The sequence below is a fragment of the Sminthopsis crassicaudata genome, chromosome 4, assembly GCF_048593235.1.
Source record: "Sminthopsis crassicaudata isolate SCR6 chromosome 4, ASM4859323v1, whole genome shotgun sequence".
Classification (NCBI taxonomy): Eukaryota; Metazoa; Chordata; class Mammalia; order Dasyuromorphia; family Dasyuridae; genus Sminthopsis; species Sminthopsis crassicaudata.
Genome location: NC_133620.1, coordinates 340,464,151 through 340,479,435, shown reverse-complemented (window position 1 = coordinate 340,479,435; position 15,285 = coordinate 340,464,151). Strand labels below are relative to the sequence as shown.

The 15,285-nt window shown below is 33.1% G+C and overlaps 1 protein-coding gene and 1 long non-coding RNA gene across 2 annotated transcripts in view; one reads left to right on the top strand and one right to left on the bottom strand.

Annotated features, from left to right (window-relative positions):
* EFCAB3 (EF-hand calcium binding domain 3) overlaps positions 1–15,285 on the top strand; it is a 205,631-nt gene that overhangs the window by 120,077 nt on the left and 70,269 nt on the right. The window contains exons 39-41 of the mRNA XM_074260947.1: positions 7,889–7,942; positions 8,641–8,745; positions 10,901–10,954. Of these exons, the coding sequence (XP_074117048.1) occupies positions 7,889–7,942; positions 8,641–8,745; positions 10,901–10,954 (213 nt within the window). The remainder of the gene's footprint in view (positions 1–7,888; positions 7,943–8,640; positions 8,746–10,900; positions 10,955–15,285) is intronic.
* Positions 1–15,285, bottom strand: part of LOC141538924 (uncharacterized) — a 150,113-nt gene that overhangs the window by 85,831 nt on the left and 48,997 nt on the right. The gene's annotated exons all lie outside the window — the stretch shown is intronic.

Genomic DNA, 15,285 nt, shown 5'->3' with positions numbered 1-15,285 from the left:
AAGAATACCTAAAATAATAAAGTCATCAATATATAGTGAGAACGAGATATGTCATACAGGTTAAACAAAAAAATCTTAAATTATTTAAAGAAAGATTAATAATAAAAATGGAAAATAGGCATCAAAAAAAATACATGGATGGCCATTAAAATCTATTGCCATGAGAGGAAAACCAAATGAGCTCAGTAAGCACCAGAGTCTGGAAATGTTTGACTTACATGCCAAATAAAGAAACATGACAAATGGTAGTTTTAGATACTAAATTTGTTGGTAGATTTTTATGGAAAAAATGATGGACATAGATATAACACAATATTGTCTAATAGAGCATAGCACAACTGTCAAAAGTTATACCAATTTTATTTATTTATTTATTTATTTTTGCACTGAGGCAACTGGGGTTAAATGACTTGCCGGGGTCACACAGCTAGGAAGTGTTGAGTGTCTGAGGCTAGATTTGTTCTCGGGTCCTCCTGACTTCAGGGCTGGTGCTCTATCCACTGCACCACCTAGCTGTCTCAGTAATACCAATTTAAAGAAAATTTTATATGGACTCTCTTTAATGGATCTCTAGTGTATTTAAGGATAAATGTAGAATAAATAAAAGAAAATTAAAAGATGTTTAATTATTATTATCATAAATTGTGAAGAGTAGTAAAGAGAGAATTCTTGTAACCAAACATCACAAGGATAAGAAAGTATAGGGATATAAATAGCATTAAAGAAAACAAAGATGAGAATAGATGTTCAATTGGACCAGATGTATAAAGTATTATTTGTTCTAAAGGAGGCACACTTGTGATGGAAGAGATCATCCCAAAAGTTTCAATGCAATTTTCAGTTTGAATGGCTATAAACTATACTCATTTTTGGGACACCTGGTATATGAAGGTGTACCTGAAAGAGAGGGAAGATATGAAAAATATACCTTATTAATAAATTTAACAATACTAATAACATCAACAGTCACTGACCTACATCTGCTCTTCCACCAAAACAAAATCATTATATGAATCATCTATACACAATTAAAGAGCATTTTTCTTGAGATTATTAGGAAGGAACAAGCAGGTGTTTGCAAAAGATAGTCAACAATGGCTCTTATCTTTGTCATTTTGTACCTGACAGAAAGATGCAGAAAATATAACATCCCATTTAATTATTGATTGCAAATTATGAAAAAGTATTTGATTTGATTGAGCAAAAGATCACTTAAGAGTCTCTTTTCCAACAAAGTTCTCCTGCCTATATTCAAAAATCAATTTAGGCTTCTTGAAAGATATAACAGAAATAACTCTGTTCAGTGATTCTGATCATAAACATAAGGAAAGACATTTTTCCTATTGAACCATTTTAATAATGTCCAACTCTCCCAGATCTCATTTGGGATTTTCTTGGCAAAGATACTGGAGATTCTTCAGCCCATTTTACATGACTGAAGCAAACAGGATTGATTACACTACTTGCCCAATGTCACACACCTAATTGAGGGTCTCAGGCCAGATGTGAACTCAGATCTTCCTTACTCCGTGACTTACATGCTCTATTCACTATACCACATATCTAAAATCAGGATCTATATAGTGAAAAGGCATCCACCATTATGATAAAAGAGATGCCATGGGGAGTCCAAGGTAAAGTAAGTTTCTTAATAGATAGTGAAAGTCCTTCAAATTGTCCTCTTTGGGGTGAAATTTTGCTAGTTGCATCAAAAACTAAAATACTGTAGAGCCTCCTGGGAAAGCTCTGTAACCACTGAAGAGTTTTTACAAACAATTCAAACTGAGAAGGCTAAGTAGATGAAGAATTTCTGTTACACAAATCGTTACATGCCTTTATGTCGCAAACTTAAACAGCTTGTCTCTGAGTAAATATAAATGGGAGAAAGAACAAAAATAGACCAGTTCTTCTCAAAAGGAGGGCATTAGGCTATATTGGCTTTGAAAAATATAAAATTCCAATTACCAGTGAAAACAAAGGCATAGTTTTAATACAAATATTCTGCCAGTGTTACTTCTAGCAAGACATGGAATATCACACATTCCAATATTTTTAAATGATTATCAGATAGACAGGGGAATAGAGAAATGCTTTGTAGTTATTACCAAATTACAACATATAACCAATGAGAAACTAGAAACACGAGAGTTAAATATGAATATTACAGAGTAAGATTGAGGGATTAACAAGTACATAAACAGACTGTTCCACTGTTATTCTGATAATTTCAATAAAAGACAAGGAAAGCTTCCAGCAAGTTGAGTGGTAGACTTATGGCAAGCTTCAGGAAGGATATGGACAAAATTCCCAATATATTCATTCATACATGAATGGTTTGCTAGAACCTTAAAGATTATCAGGTCAAACCACCTCATTTTATTGATAATGAAACTGAGACTCAGAAAAGTTGAGGGATTTGCCTAAAGTTAACAGCTATTCATCATCTAAGACATAATTAAACCCAAAATCTCAGATTTTCCCATTTGCATCTTTTTTTTTTTTTTTTTTTTTTTTTTTTTAGGGTAGCATGGTAACGTTTATTTATCATCTCCACTATAATTCTCCACCTTTAAACCTTCCCCCTTTCTTCTGAAATAGGCATGACTAGGTGGGAAAGAAGTACATTTTCTTTTTTTTTTTTTTTTTTTTTTTTTTTACTTAATAATTTTTTATTATATATATATTTTTTATAATATTATCCCTTGTATTCATTTTTCCAAATTATCCCCCCCTCCCTCTATTCCCTCCCCCCGATGACAGGCAATCCCATACATTTTACATGTGTTACAATATAACCTAGATACAATACATGTGTGTAAATACCATTTTCTTGTTGCACAATAAGCATTAGAATCCGAAGGTACATGCAACCTGGGCAGACAGATATTAGTGCTAACAATTTACATTCACTTCCCAGTGTTACTTCTCTGGGTGTAGTTATTTCTGTCCATCATTGATCAACTGGAAGTGAGTTGGCTCTTTATGTTGAAGATTTCCACTTCCATCAGAATACATCCTCATACAGTATTGTTGTTGAAGTGTACAGTGATCTTCTGGTTCTAGTCATTTCACTCAGCATCAGTTGATTTAAGTCTCTCCAGGCCTCTCTGTATTCCTCCTGCTGGTCATTTCTTACAGAGCAATAATATTCCATAACCTTCATATACCATAATTTACCCAACCATTCTCCAACTGATGGACATCCATTCATCTTCCAGTTTCTAGCTACTACAAAAAAGAGCTGCCACAAACATTTTGGCACATATATGTCTCTTTCCGCTCTTTAGTATTTCTTTGGGATATAAGCCCAGTAGTAGCGCTGCTGGGTCAAAGGGTATGCACAGTTTGATAACTTTTTGGGCATAATTCCAGATTGCTCTCCAGAATGGCTGGATTCTTTCGCAACTCCACCAGCAATGTATTAGTGTCCCAGTTTCCCCACATCCCCTCCAACATTCATCATTATTTGTTCCTGTCATCTTAGCCAATCTGACAGGTGTGTAGTGGTATCTCAGAGTTGTCTTAATTTGTATTTCTCTGATCAATAGTGATTTGGAACACTCTTTCATGTGAGTGGATATAGTTTCAATTTCTTCCTCTGAGAATTGTCTGTTCATATCCTTTGACCATTTATCAATTGGAGAATGGTTCGGTTTCTTATAAATTAGGGTCAGTTCTCTATATATTTTGGAAATGAGACCTTTGTCAGAACCTTTGTTTTTAAAAATATTTTCCCAATTTGTTACTTCCCTTCTAATCTTGTTTGCATTAGTATTATTTGTACAGAAACTTTTTAGTTTGATGTAATCAAAATCTTCTATTTTGTGATCAATAATGATCTCTAGTTCTCCTCTGGTCATAAATTCCTTCCTCCTCCACAAGTCTGAGAGGTAGATTATCCTCTGTTCCTCTAATCTATTTATTATCTCCCTCTTTATGCCTAAATCATGGACCCATTTTGATCTTATCTTGGTATATGGTGTTAAGTGTGGATCCATATCTAATTTCTGCCATACTAATTTCCAGTTTTCCCAACAGTTTTTTCCGAATAATGAATTTTTATCCCTAATGTTGGTATCTTTGGGTTTGTCAAAGATTAGGTTGCTATATATGTACCCTTTTTTGTCCTTTGTATCTAATCTGTTCCACTGATCTACCGGTCTATTTCTTAGCCAATACCAAATGGTTTTGGTGACTGCTGCTATATAATATAGCTTTAGATCAGGTACTCTTAGACCACCTTCCTCTGACTTTTTTTTCATTAGTTCCCTTGCAATTCTCGACCTTTTATTCTTCCATATGAATTTTGTTGTTATTTTTTCTAGGTCATTGAAATAGTTTCTTGGGAGTCTGATTGGTATAGCACTAAATAAATAGATTAGTTTGGGGAGTATTGTCATCTTTATTATATTTGCTCGGCCTATCCAAGAGCACTGAATGTCTTTCCAATTATTTAAATCTGATTTTATTTTTGTGGCAAGTGTTTTGTAATTTTTCTCATATAATTCCTGACTTTTCTTTGGTAGATGGATTCCCAAATACTTTATGCTCTCAACATTTGTTTGGAATGGAATTTCTCTTTGTATCTCTTGCTGTTGCATTTTGTTAGTGATATAAAAATGCCGAGGATTTATGTGGATTTATTTTGTATCCTGCCACTTTGCTGAAATTTTGAATTATTTCTAGTAGCTTTTTAGCAGAGTCTTTGGGGTTCTCTAAGTATACCATCATGTCATCTGCAAAAAGTGATAGTTTAATTTCCTCATTTCCTACTCTAATTCCTTGAATCTCTTTCTCGGCTCTTATTGCCGAGGCTAGCGTTTCTAGTACTGTATTGAATAGTAATGGTGATAGTGGGCAACCTTGTTTCACTCCTGATCTTACTGGGAAAGGTTGCAGTTTATTTCTATTGCATATTATGCTTACTGAAGGTCTTAAATATATGCTCCTGATTATTCTAAGGAATAGTCCATTTATTCCTATACTCTCAAGAGTTTTTAGTAGGAATGGATGTTGGATTTTGTCAAATGCTTTTTCTGCATCTATTGAGATGATCATATGGTTCTTATTAATTTGATTATTAATATGGTCAATTATATTAATAGTTTTCCTAATATTAAACCAGCCCTGCATTCCTGGAATAAATCCTACTTGATCATAGTGTATTATCCTGGAGATGATTTTCTGAAGTCTTCTTGCTAATATCTTAAGATTTTAGCATCAATATTCATTAAGGAGATTGGTCTATAATTTTCTTTCTCAGTTTTCGATCTACCTGGTTTAGGTATCAGTACCATGTCTGTGTCATAAAAGGAGTTTGGTAGGACTCCTTCATCCCCTATTTTTTCAAACAATTTATATAACATTGGGACTAATTGTTCTTTAAATGTTTGGTAGAATTCACATGTGAAACCATCTGGCCCTGGGGATTTTTTTCTGGGGAGTTGATTAATAGCTTGTTCTATTTCTTTTTCTGAAATGGGACTATTTAAGCAATTTATCTCCTCCTCTGTTAATCTAGGGAGCCTATATTTTTGGAGGAAGTCATCCATTTCACTTAAGTTATCAAATTTATTGGCATAAAGTTGGGCAAAGTAACTCCTTATTATTTCTCTAATTTCCTCTTCATTGGTGGAAAGATCCTCCTTTTCATTTGTAAGACTATCAATTTGATTTTCCTCTTTCTTTTTTTTGACCAAATTTACCAAAGGTTTATCTATTTTATTGGCTTTTTCATAAAACCAACTCTTGGTTTTATTTATTAATTAAATAGGTTTTTTTACTTTCAATATTATTGATTTCTCCTTTTAATTTTTGTATTTCAAGTTTAATTTTTGGTTGGGGGCCATTTGCATCTTTTCAAAATACTCCCAAGCAGATCCATTTTAAAAATATGCCTTAATATCTCAGTATATAGGGAATTTTACTATGGGAATTTTTCTGCTTGAATATATACATTCTATTTGACAAAAAAATTGGGGCTTTCCTAGTATGAAAAATATAGTCTTTCCCAATAAGATAGAAGTAAAAAAGGATATCAATACTCACCTCTGTTATTTGATATAGTTCCATCTATTATACTAAAAAATAAATAAATTGAATAGCTACAGGTAGAAGAAAAATAAAATTTTCAGTTTTTACAGATGAGATAAAAATTTATTTAGAAGACCCTGACTAAAAACGATTTTAAAACTTCAGCAAAATAAAATATAAAATAAAACTATGCAAATATCTAAACTGTGTTACTAACATCACAAAGCAAGAAGAGATAAAATAGGTAAAATAACTACACAAATAATATACAATATTTTGAAATCTAGCTACTGAGACAAAGAAATTATGTGCATACAAATATAAAAATACACCCTGACTTTAAAAAGATACCATTAATTAAATAGATATGAATTGCTCATGTTTCCATAATAATAATGTCAAAATAATAAAAAAGTGGCAATATTAGCTAAATTAATGTACTCATTCAGAAAATTTTGAGAAATACTGGGAAGAGAAGTATTTTAATGAACTCTTGGTGAAGATGAAAATAGTCCAACCATTCTAAAAAGCAATTTGGGCTTAAAGCAAAAAAGGAAGTAACCTTTTAAACCCTTTGGCCCAGCTATACAGTGCTTTTTTTTTTTTTTATGTCATTAAAGAAATAAAAAAAAACACATAAAGGACCTATAAGTGGAAGTAAAATGCATAGCAATACTTTTGTTATGAAAATAAAAACTTAAAGGGTCTATATCAATTAAGGAATAGCTAAGGAAATTATAATATATAAATGTAATAGAATATTATTATACAATAAGAAGAAACTTTGAGAGACAAAAGTAGACTTTTATAAACTGAAGTTGAGTGAAGTGAGCAGAAACAAGAAAAATTTACAAAATGATTACTACAAAAACAAAAGCAACTCTGAAAGACTTAAAATTAATGTGATGAGTTCTGACTTCAAAAGACTGGTAATGAATCTTAATATTAGTCTCTTACCAGAGAAATTTCAGAACAGCGGTGCAAACCAAAAATAAAAATTTCATTCATGGCTGCTGTATGGATACAATTTTCTTTAGTATATTTTTATGATCTGTGGTTTTTATTAGGGGCAACTAGATGATACAATGGATAGACTTCCAGTCAATAAGTCATATGTTTTTAGTTCAAATCTGACCTTACCAATTGAGTAGATAGGTGACCCTGGGCAATTCACTTAAGTCCTCTTACCTCAGTCTTTTCATCTGTAAAATGAGCTGGAGAAAGAAACAACAAACCACCCCTTTATCAAGCAAACTTCACATTGGATCATTAAAAGTAGAATATACCTGAACAATGACAATCAGATTTTTTTTAGGGGTAGAGGGATGGAATTTGGGGGAGGAAAGGAAATAATAGTAAGAGTGTTACAAAAAAAGATAAAAGGATGAAAAGAATATTAATGAAAGATGTATAAGATACACACAAGAGAACTGGTATTCAGAAAAAGTCAGAAAAAAGCACAACGTAGGAAATATCTTCTTGAATTTATCACATATCCTTTTTTTTTTAATTGTCATAATACAGACTCACATGTTCACATAATGAAAAAACAGTTTATTACCAAAAATGTATTATCTACAATTTCATATAAAAAGATATTCAGGTCAAGAGCTTCTTAAGTAATATCTATTTAAATCAAAGATTTTCCCTGAAATAAATCTTCCGTTCATTACAATGAATTGTGTTACCACAGATTGAGAACAATGTTGGGTAATGAAAGGGATGAATTTGTCCCCTTGAAAGGTCTTTCTTCATTTCCACTTGGTAGAGCAAGAAATGAATACAACAGTCTTTGTGCTATTAATGTAATTTTCTGTTACTTTCTTAGTGAGCTAAATTGTACCTTCTCTTTCAGCCAATGGTAAAGCGAATCTGAAAGACTTAATGAATTCTCTACAGAATCCAAAAGGTGAGTGAAAAAACTGTTTTATTTGTTCAGTGATCATAAGGTGAATCCTTTTATTCTTTGAGTTTACTGATTCAGTGTTTCTCTATCATTACTTCCAGTTCTTTATATACAGTCTCTCTGGAGGACGCAATTCACCAGACCCTGTTCTGTATAAAACTTCAAAGCTCTTGGCCAAAATATGTACATTAGCTGTCTCCTGTGCCAGAACCCATCAGCCCTGACCAATTTATTCCTTACTGTGTGCTCTAAAGGTTTCTCTCAAAATATTTGTCAGTCTCTTGGACCAATATCACAGGATCAGATCATCTTCCAAATTCTCCCAATGAACTCTCCATGTGTGTCCTTAGAAATTTGTATTATCTCAACCTCAAATTAGGAATGATGAATACTGTTCTGAAATTTATATAACAATTAAATTTCATATTGGCTTTATGCAATCTGTCAATCTTGGGCACACCTAAATATTTTTCTTATTTCTTATCCATTAGACTGTGAACTCCTTGAGGGCAGAGACCATTGATTTTGATTTTCCTTTTATTACCAGGACTTTAAGACATTACCTCACATGCAGTAATCTCTTAAAGAAATGCTTGTTGACTTGGTTTTGAATTCCTATGCTTTAGTACAGTGTCTAACTAATAAAAAGGACTTAATGAGTGCTTTATTGATTACATTATTCAATTTTCTTGTTTCTGAAGGAGGGAAAATTAACATTGACAATCTGGACGAAGTTCTGGGAAAGATGGGGATCCAGTTCACAGATAAAGAAATGGAAAAACTATTGAATAACCTGCCAGTTGATGGTAAGCATTTCTTATGCTCCTGTTTGCTTTGGAGAAAGACATTTCTTTCCTGTCTCAGAATTTCTGAAAGAATCCTAATTTAGTTCATATGAAAAGAATTTCCTATACAAAAAAAAAAAAACTATCAGAAAGAATGATGAAACATAATTTTGATTAAACTTTCAAATTTAGAGTTCCCACAAATGCCACTGAGGTACAGAATATAGGAATAGAAGATTCCTGACTCTTCACCACAGTCTTTCCCTGAGCTGCCTAATGGCCATATTTAATGGGACAAGCCCAGTGTTACAGTAATCAGGGAATCCTAACCAGCCAGAGAAAATTTTCTAGTACTAGACTTGGACACAAGAATATCTGAGTTCAAATCTATTATAATCACTTACTAGTGTGGTCCTGGTCATTTCTCCTCATTTAACATTTCTTTTCTCATCTGTAAAAAGGGGGAAGTAATATTGTCTGCTACATAAGGTTGTTCTGAGAATCAAATTAGAATATATATATATATATATATATATATATATATATACAGGGACAATTAGATGGTGCAGTGGATAGAGTACAAATCCCTGAAGTCAGAAAAGCCTAAGTTCAAATCTGGCCTCAGACACTTAACACTTCCTAGTTGTGTGACCCTGGGCAAGTCACTTAACCCCAACTGCCTCAGAAAAAAAATTGGCATGTATTTTAAATAAGGGCTTTTAACTGAATGAAAATTCATGATTTCAGTAAATTGATAGATATATATACATATATATACATACATATATATGCATACATATATATGCATGTATGTAGGTATTATCTCCATATATACATACACATAAAAATGATGTGTATGTGTGTATATGAATGGAGTACTATGTTATTCTGGTCAGATAAAGGATATGAATTTTCATACTTCAGAAATGTATTCCCTCTACCAACACATTTTGTAAATCTTCTCTCATTTCTTAGACTGCATTTATGCTCCCAAAGTAAAAGTGAATACTATATCTAAATTAAATTGACATCTGCAAATGTACAATGTGAATTGAGAGATGCAAGTAGAGAGATTGTAAAAGGAAACCCAAGTTTTAGCATTTGACTGGATATGAGGAGGAAGGGTAAGAAAAGAATTGAAGATGACATTTAGAGTGTACACAACTGGTAATGATTCCTGTAGAAAAGAATCTCACAAGGTTATTATTGTAAGGCTTAATTGTCCTTTATCATATATTTGACTTAAATAGCATAAACTTTCTCTGTAGTTAAGTACTTCAATTTATAGACTTTTAACAAACTGATCCCCCTAAATGAAATTATTCTTTTACAGGGATCATACTTATTTCCACCTGAACCATTTAACTAATATTTAAGCATAATATTTTATAATAAAATTATATATTTGTTTTCTCATAGACAATGTCTTATATTTAACCCATTAGAGAAAGCAAAGATACATAAAATATTAACCACATATAAGATTCTGCTCAGGTGATTGAAAGAAAAAAAACTAGCTCTTCTTTTCCTTGTATAATTAAAAAACAAACAAACAAACAAACAAAAACACAGAAGTTTCTTAGTCCATAGTATCATATATGTGCTGGGAAAGGACATAGACATGGCCTAATTTAGTCCCTTCATTTCACAAAGGAGGAAATAGAGATTAAGAGATAGGAAGTGACCAGTTCTATCTTATTGCCAAAATGTCCCAAATCTCATATGCCTAAATAAAATGTCCTATTAGAAGTTCTTCTGGTTAGAGCTTTAAACACAGACTAGCCCTCATTTAGGCAAGTCATTTAACCTCAATATCCATATCTGTAAAATGGACATCATAATACCAGCAGTGGCTCAGGATTGTTGTGAATATAAAATGAATCAGATTTTGAAAAGCATTTAGAAACCCCTAAAACCTTATATAAATGCCAACCATTACTATTATTATTATTATCATCAATTTACAGATTGAAAGTTTCCTTCATTTTTTAACTGGCTATTTTAAGTTAACATCTAGAGAAAACAGGATAAAATTCCAAGGTAATTAATTTACTGAGATCAGAGAAAAAAAGTTAAATTCCTCTGACTTATCTTATAATTTCAAAATGAATATAATGCAATTTTTGTGAGATGCTGCATCCCCCAGTTTCTATCTAACTTGTGCTTTATCTTACAGCTGATGGGAATGTTGCCCTGACCAGAGTTATGAATAAGATGAAATATATTAAAGGTGAGTGAGAAGTTATAATAAGAAAAGGTAGATAAATCTCAATATCTCAAATTTTTCAGAAAAACCTATGAAAGGAATCATGGCATAGTATACCAAGGTATAGCCTTAGAATGAAGAAGACTCTATAGTTACATCCTGCCTATGGCACTTACTAGATGTGTGACTATGAAGCAAGTTACTTCCCCTGCTGGGCAGGCTCCTAAACAGTATATACAAAAATAATTTGTTGATCTGCAGAGATAATCAACTTGCTAGCATTTATTAGGTGTCCATTAAATCTGTGGGAGGCACTGGAGGAAAAAAGACAAAAATAATGAAAAGGTCCAAGTCACAAGGAGTTTTCTTTCTCTTGAGATAGACAACATGTACACATGTAAATATATGCAGAATACGTACAATATGATTTTGGAGAGAGAATCCTAGCAATGGGGAATCAGGAAAGCCTCCTTATAGAAAGCAGAGATTCATGTTGAAGGAAAAAAGTTAGAACTCAGAGGAACGTGGGAATAGGAAGATAATACAAAGAGAAGGAGGATAATAAGATAATATAGAGAGAGGAAATTGAAGGCCACATTTTTGGAACAGTGTTGGAGTCCAGCTCCACTGAAAACCAAGAGTATGTATCTGAAATGAACATCCAAGGCTAGATGGAAGATAAGTTTTGCAATCTCCATTTATATTATAATCTGAGAGCCAAGGTTTATAGATTATTTAAACTAGTGTTACATTAGCACCAGCTACCTCCAGGTGATGCTATATACCTTCCAGGGTTAAAGCATTGACCATACTTTGGCATTTCAGATCCAAAATAACAAGATATATATCATAACAGGGTCATAAATATTATTAACAAGGTATTTGTCAAAACAGAGTTGTAAATAGTAGAAACTATCAATAAGAAGATATTTGTCAAACCAATTGTAAATATCATAATTGTGATATCTTGTTCCTGTCATAGGCATTCTCCATCAAGATTACCCTAAATTTATCTTGAAGTATGTCTTTCATTCAATGTTAAAGGAAGTGGTGAGCAATGCTTTGAGTTGTTCACCCTTACAGAGAGCAGATCTCAAGTAATATCTGAAGTGAACGCTTTTTGTACATAGACTTATTCAATACTGGCCCTCTACATCTTCCCCTTTTATATTCAGGAGATGAAGTCTATGAACTTCAGTTGCCATAGTTGACAATGATCAAAAAGCAATACCATAAAGCACAAAGGGCTAGGCAAACAAGTATAAGAATGACACATGAGAGAGAAACAAAATATAAAAGCATAGAAGTCAGATTATTTACAGGATTTATCTTTTTTAATCATTCAAATATTTGATTTGCTATGCTATCAGGATCAATTCCAGAGACACTACTTTTTGCCATGTTTTCTGCCAAAGCAGCTAACTGAAATATATCCCAAGTGAAGTTGGAATTATGTAAAGCTCCATTTATTCTGTTTTTTATTTGAAGCCATGCCACATTGGTAGTATCATTATACCATCTATATGGCATTGCATATACATATACATGTGAACCTATAATCACAAGTTAGTTGTGATCAAATTTCCAAATTGTTTATATGATCCCCTAACCATATTAATGATTGTTCCATTAACTTTAGTCCTTGTTTTAACTCATTATCTATATTAATTTGTTCCGTAAGAGCTTGTGATACATTTTTTTACTAATTGTTCTGAAAAGTGGGCATTCTGAGTAGATTTTATTAGAGCTATAGCTGAACTGGCAAGTGAAGTAATAATGGCTATCGCTGTTAGAAAGCCAGCAATGAGTAATCCAACAAATATCCTTTTGCTACTTCTATTTTCTTTTGACAAGCCTGTTTACCTGCCGACCTTTACCAATAATTAATCTTAGTAGGCACCATCCCATAGGATGGGCTGTTCAATAATAAGAACCATAAATAATGAATTAGAAGTAAGACACTGGGTTAAAAAACAAATTCTAGCATTCATGTAACAGCCTGGCACATTCATGATTTGGATTCCAGTGCCATTCCTTAAAACAGTATCTGTAGTTAGAAACATCTGTGGATATTTTAAATGTGCTGTACAATATATTACTAAGGGGCCTGAAACATCATAGAATCCCATATCTGAGATGTGAAAATTTGTGCCTTCCCAAGTCCCAAATACATTGTAACAGGAGTCCCAGACACTGGATAATTTGGGGTCCATTCACCAATCAGTTTTAGTTCTTCCCCCAACCAATGGGGCCCAAAGTCCTCTGAGAGCAGGGGCAAAGATCTCATATTCTGAAACTACTTCGTGCTGAGAATAGGTGGAGAGCTGAGTCACCACAGGGTCCCATTGTTTTTTTGTTTTTTTTCAGGGGGGGGGGGGAGGAGGTAAGTTGGAACTGATTGAAGAATCCAATTGTTGATTTAGCTCGTTGAACCTGGCCAATGCAGCTGTAACTGACCAAAAGTTAGAATATAAAATAAATCTAATAAAAAGAGCTTAGAATAATCTGAGACAGAAAGACAAGTCTGCAAGGAATGCTATAATATGTAAAAAGGCCTTTGTGTCACAGGACACACAATACATACAAATATTAAAGATGTTTCAGCTTTAGTTTCAATAAAACAACAAGTCTTATACAGACAATTATGTTAATTGTTCTTAAATTATTTTGGAAACCTTTAGGGACTTTATTTCATACAGACACAAACAGATTCAGGAATAATAAGGTGTGTTCTTATTAAGACGACACAATAGGGGAACTGAATCAGAAGGATCCCACCTTGAGCAGAGACCAAAGTTTTCCTCCCAGCTTTTGTCTAGATATAAACCTCCACCTGCAATTGTTCAGAGTCACATTTCTCTTAATTTAGCTTATGGTATTTCTCTCAAATGATGGATTACTGACTTAATGATCAGGCAATCAGATTCAAAACTCAAAAGAATATCTGTTACAGTACCAAGAGATTTTATCTCTAATAGCAAATTCTACTAATTGCAGCTTAGGGTTAGATAAATTATTTTTTAAAGTTTATCAGAATTTACACACAGAGGAGATCTTGTTTAATTTGTTTTTGATGTTTAAACTCATCTTGGTGCAAAGGATTATACATTAAATAAGCTTATAGATTTCCCTGTTTAGGAACTATACCTCCTAAATCTAAATGAGCCTCCCAGGCTCATTTCTCAGGGCTGATGACCTTGCTTACCCTAAAGGTTTTTAAAAACTAGCAAACTTACACAAGTTAAAGGAAGTTGACAGAGCACCCAGGGAAGGGACTGAGCTTGTCTACTCCCCCAACCATTATTAGTGTTTTTATGGGCTGTGCTGTTTGATAGCTTCATACTTGAAGGCAAATTGATAGGGATTTCACCTCCTCCTTCTTATTCCACACACAATAATTATCAGTTTTAGTTTTAACAAGATGACAATAGCTCCAAATAACTTAGTTAACCATTTTAGATTTTTCCTAAGTAATAGTTAAATAGTCTTATTTGCAATTTCCTTTTAATTTTCTAGTGATGGCTGAAAAACCTAATTCCCTAAATTACATTTACAAAATATCATAAAAAATTAGTTAGCAAGGTTAACTAAACTTTCCACCTTCTTTTAGCTGACAAATCATGAGAGACATTTTCTTATCAATCCTTAAAACTGACCTTCATTCAGGACTCCAGGGAGCAGAGCAGCTGAGTGATCAAGGTTATAGAGAGGATTCATCCTTAATGCTATCTGAGGTGCTTTCCCAATAGAGTAAAAGGAGACTCCAGACAAGATAGAAGTCAAAGAGGGGTTAGCAAAAAGTTCCTATTTTCCTAGTTGTTGTTTTGACTAGTTGCCAAATATCTTAATCAATTTCTCTCAAAACCTTGAGAATCTGCTATCATTTTTGCAGTTCTATAATTTTAATTAGTTAACTTATTTTTGCAGCCTCCAGTTTGGCCAGAACTGGGGGTCCACAAAAAGTCAAGCCTTTTGTCTTTTAAAGTGGGAATCAAGTATGTTAAGAAATCTTTCGGAATGACAGGGAAAGATAATGCAGAATGTTGGAGGGGATGTGGGAAAACAGGGACACTGATACATTGTTGGTGGAATTGTGAATACAACCAGCCATTCTGGAGAGCAACTTGGAACTATGCTCAAAAAGTTATCAAACTGTGCATACCCTTTGACCCAGCAGTGTTGCTACTGGGTTTGTATCCCAAAGAGAGCTTAAAGAAGGGAAAGGGACCTGTATGTGCAAGAATGTTTGTGGCAGCCAATTTGTGATGGCCAGAAACTGGAAACTACGTGGATAGCCATCAATTGGAGATTGGCTGAATAAATTGTGGTATGTGAATATTATGGAATATTATTGT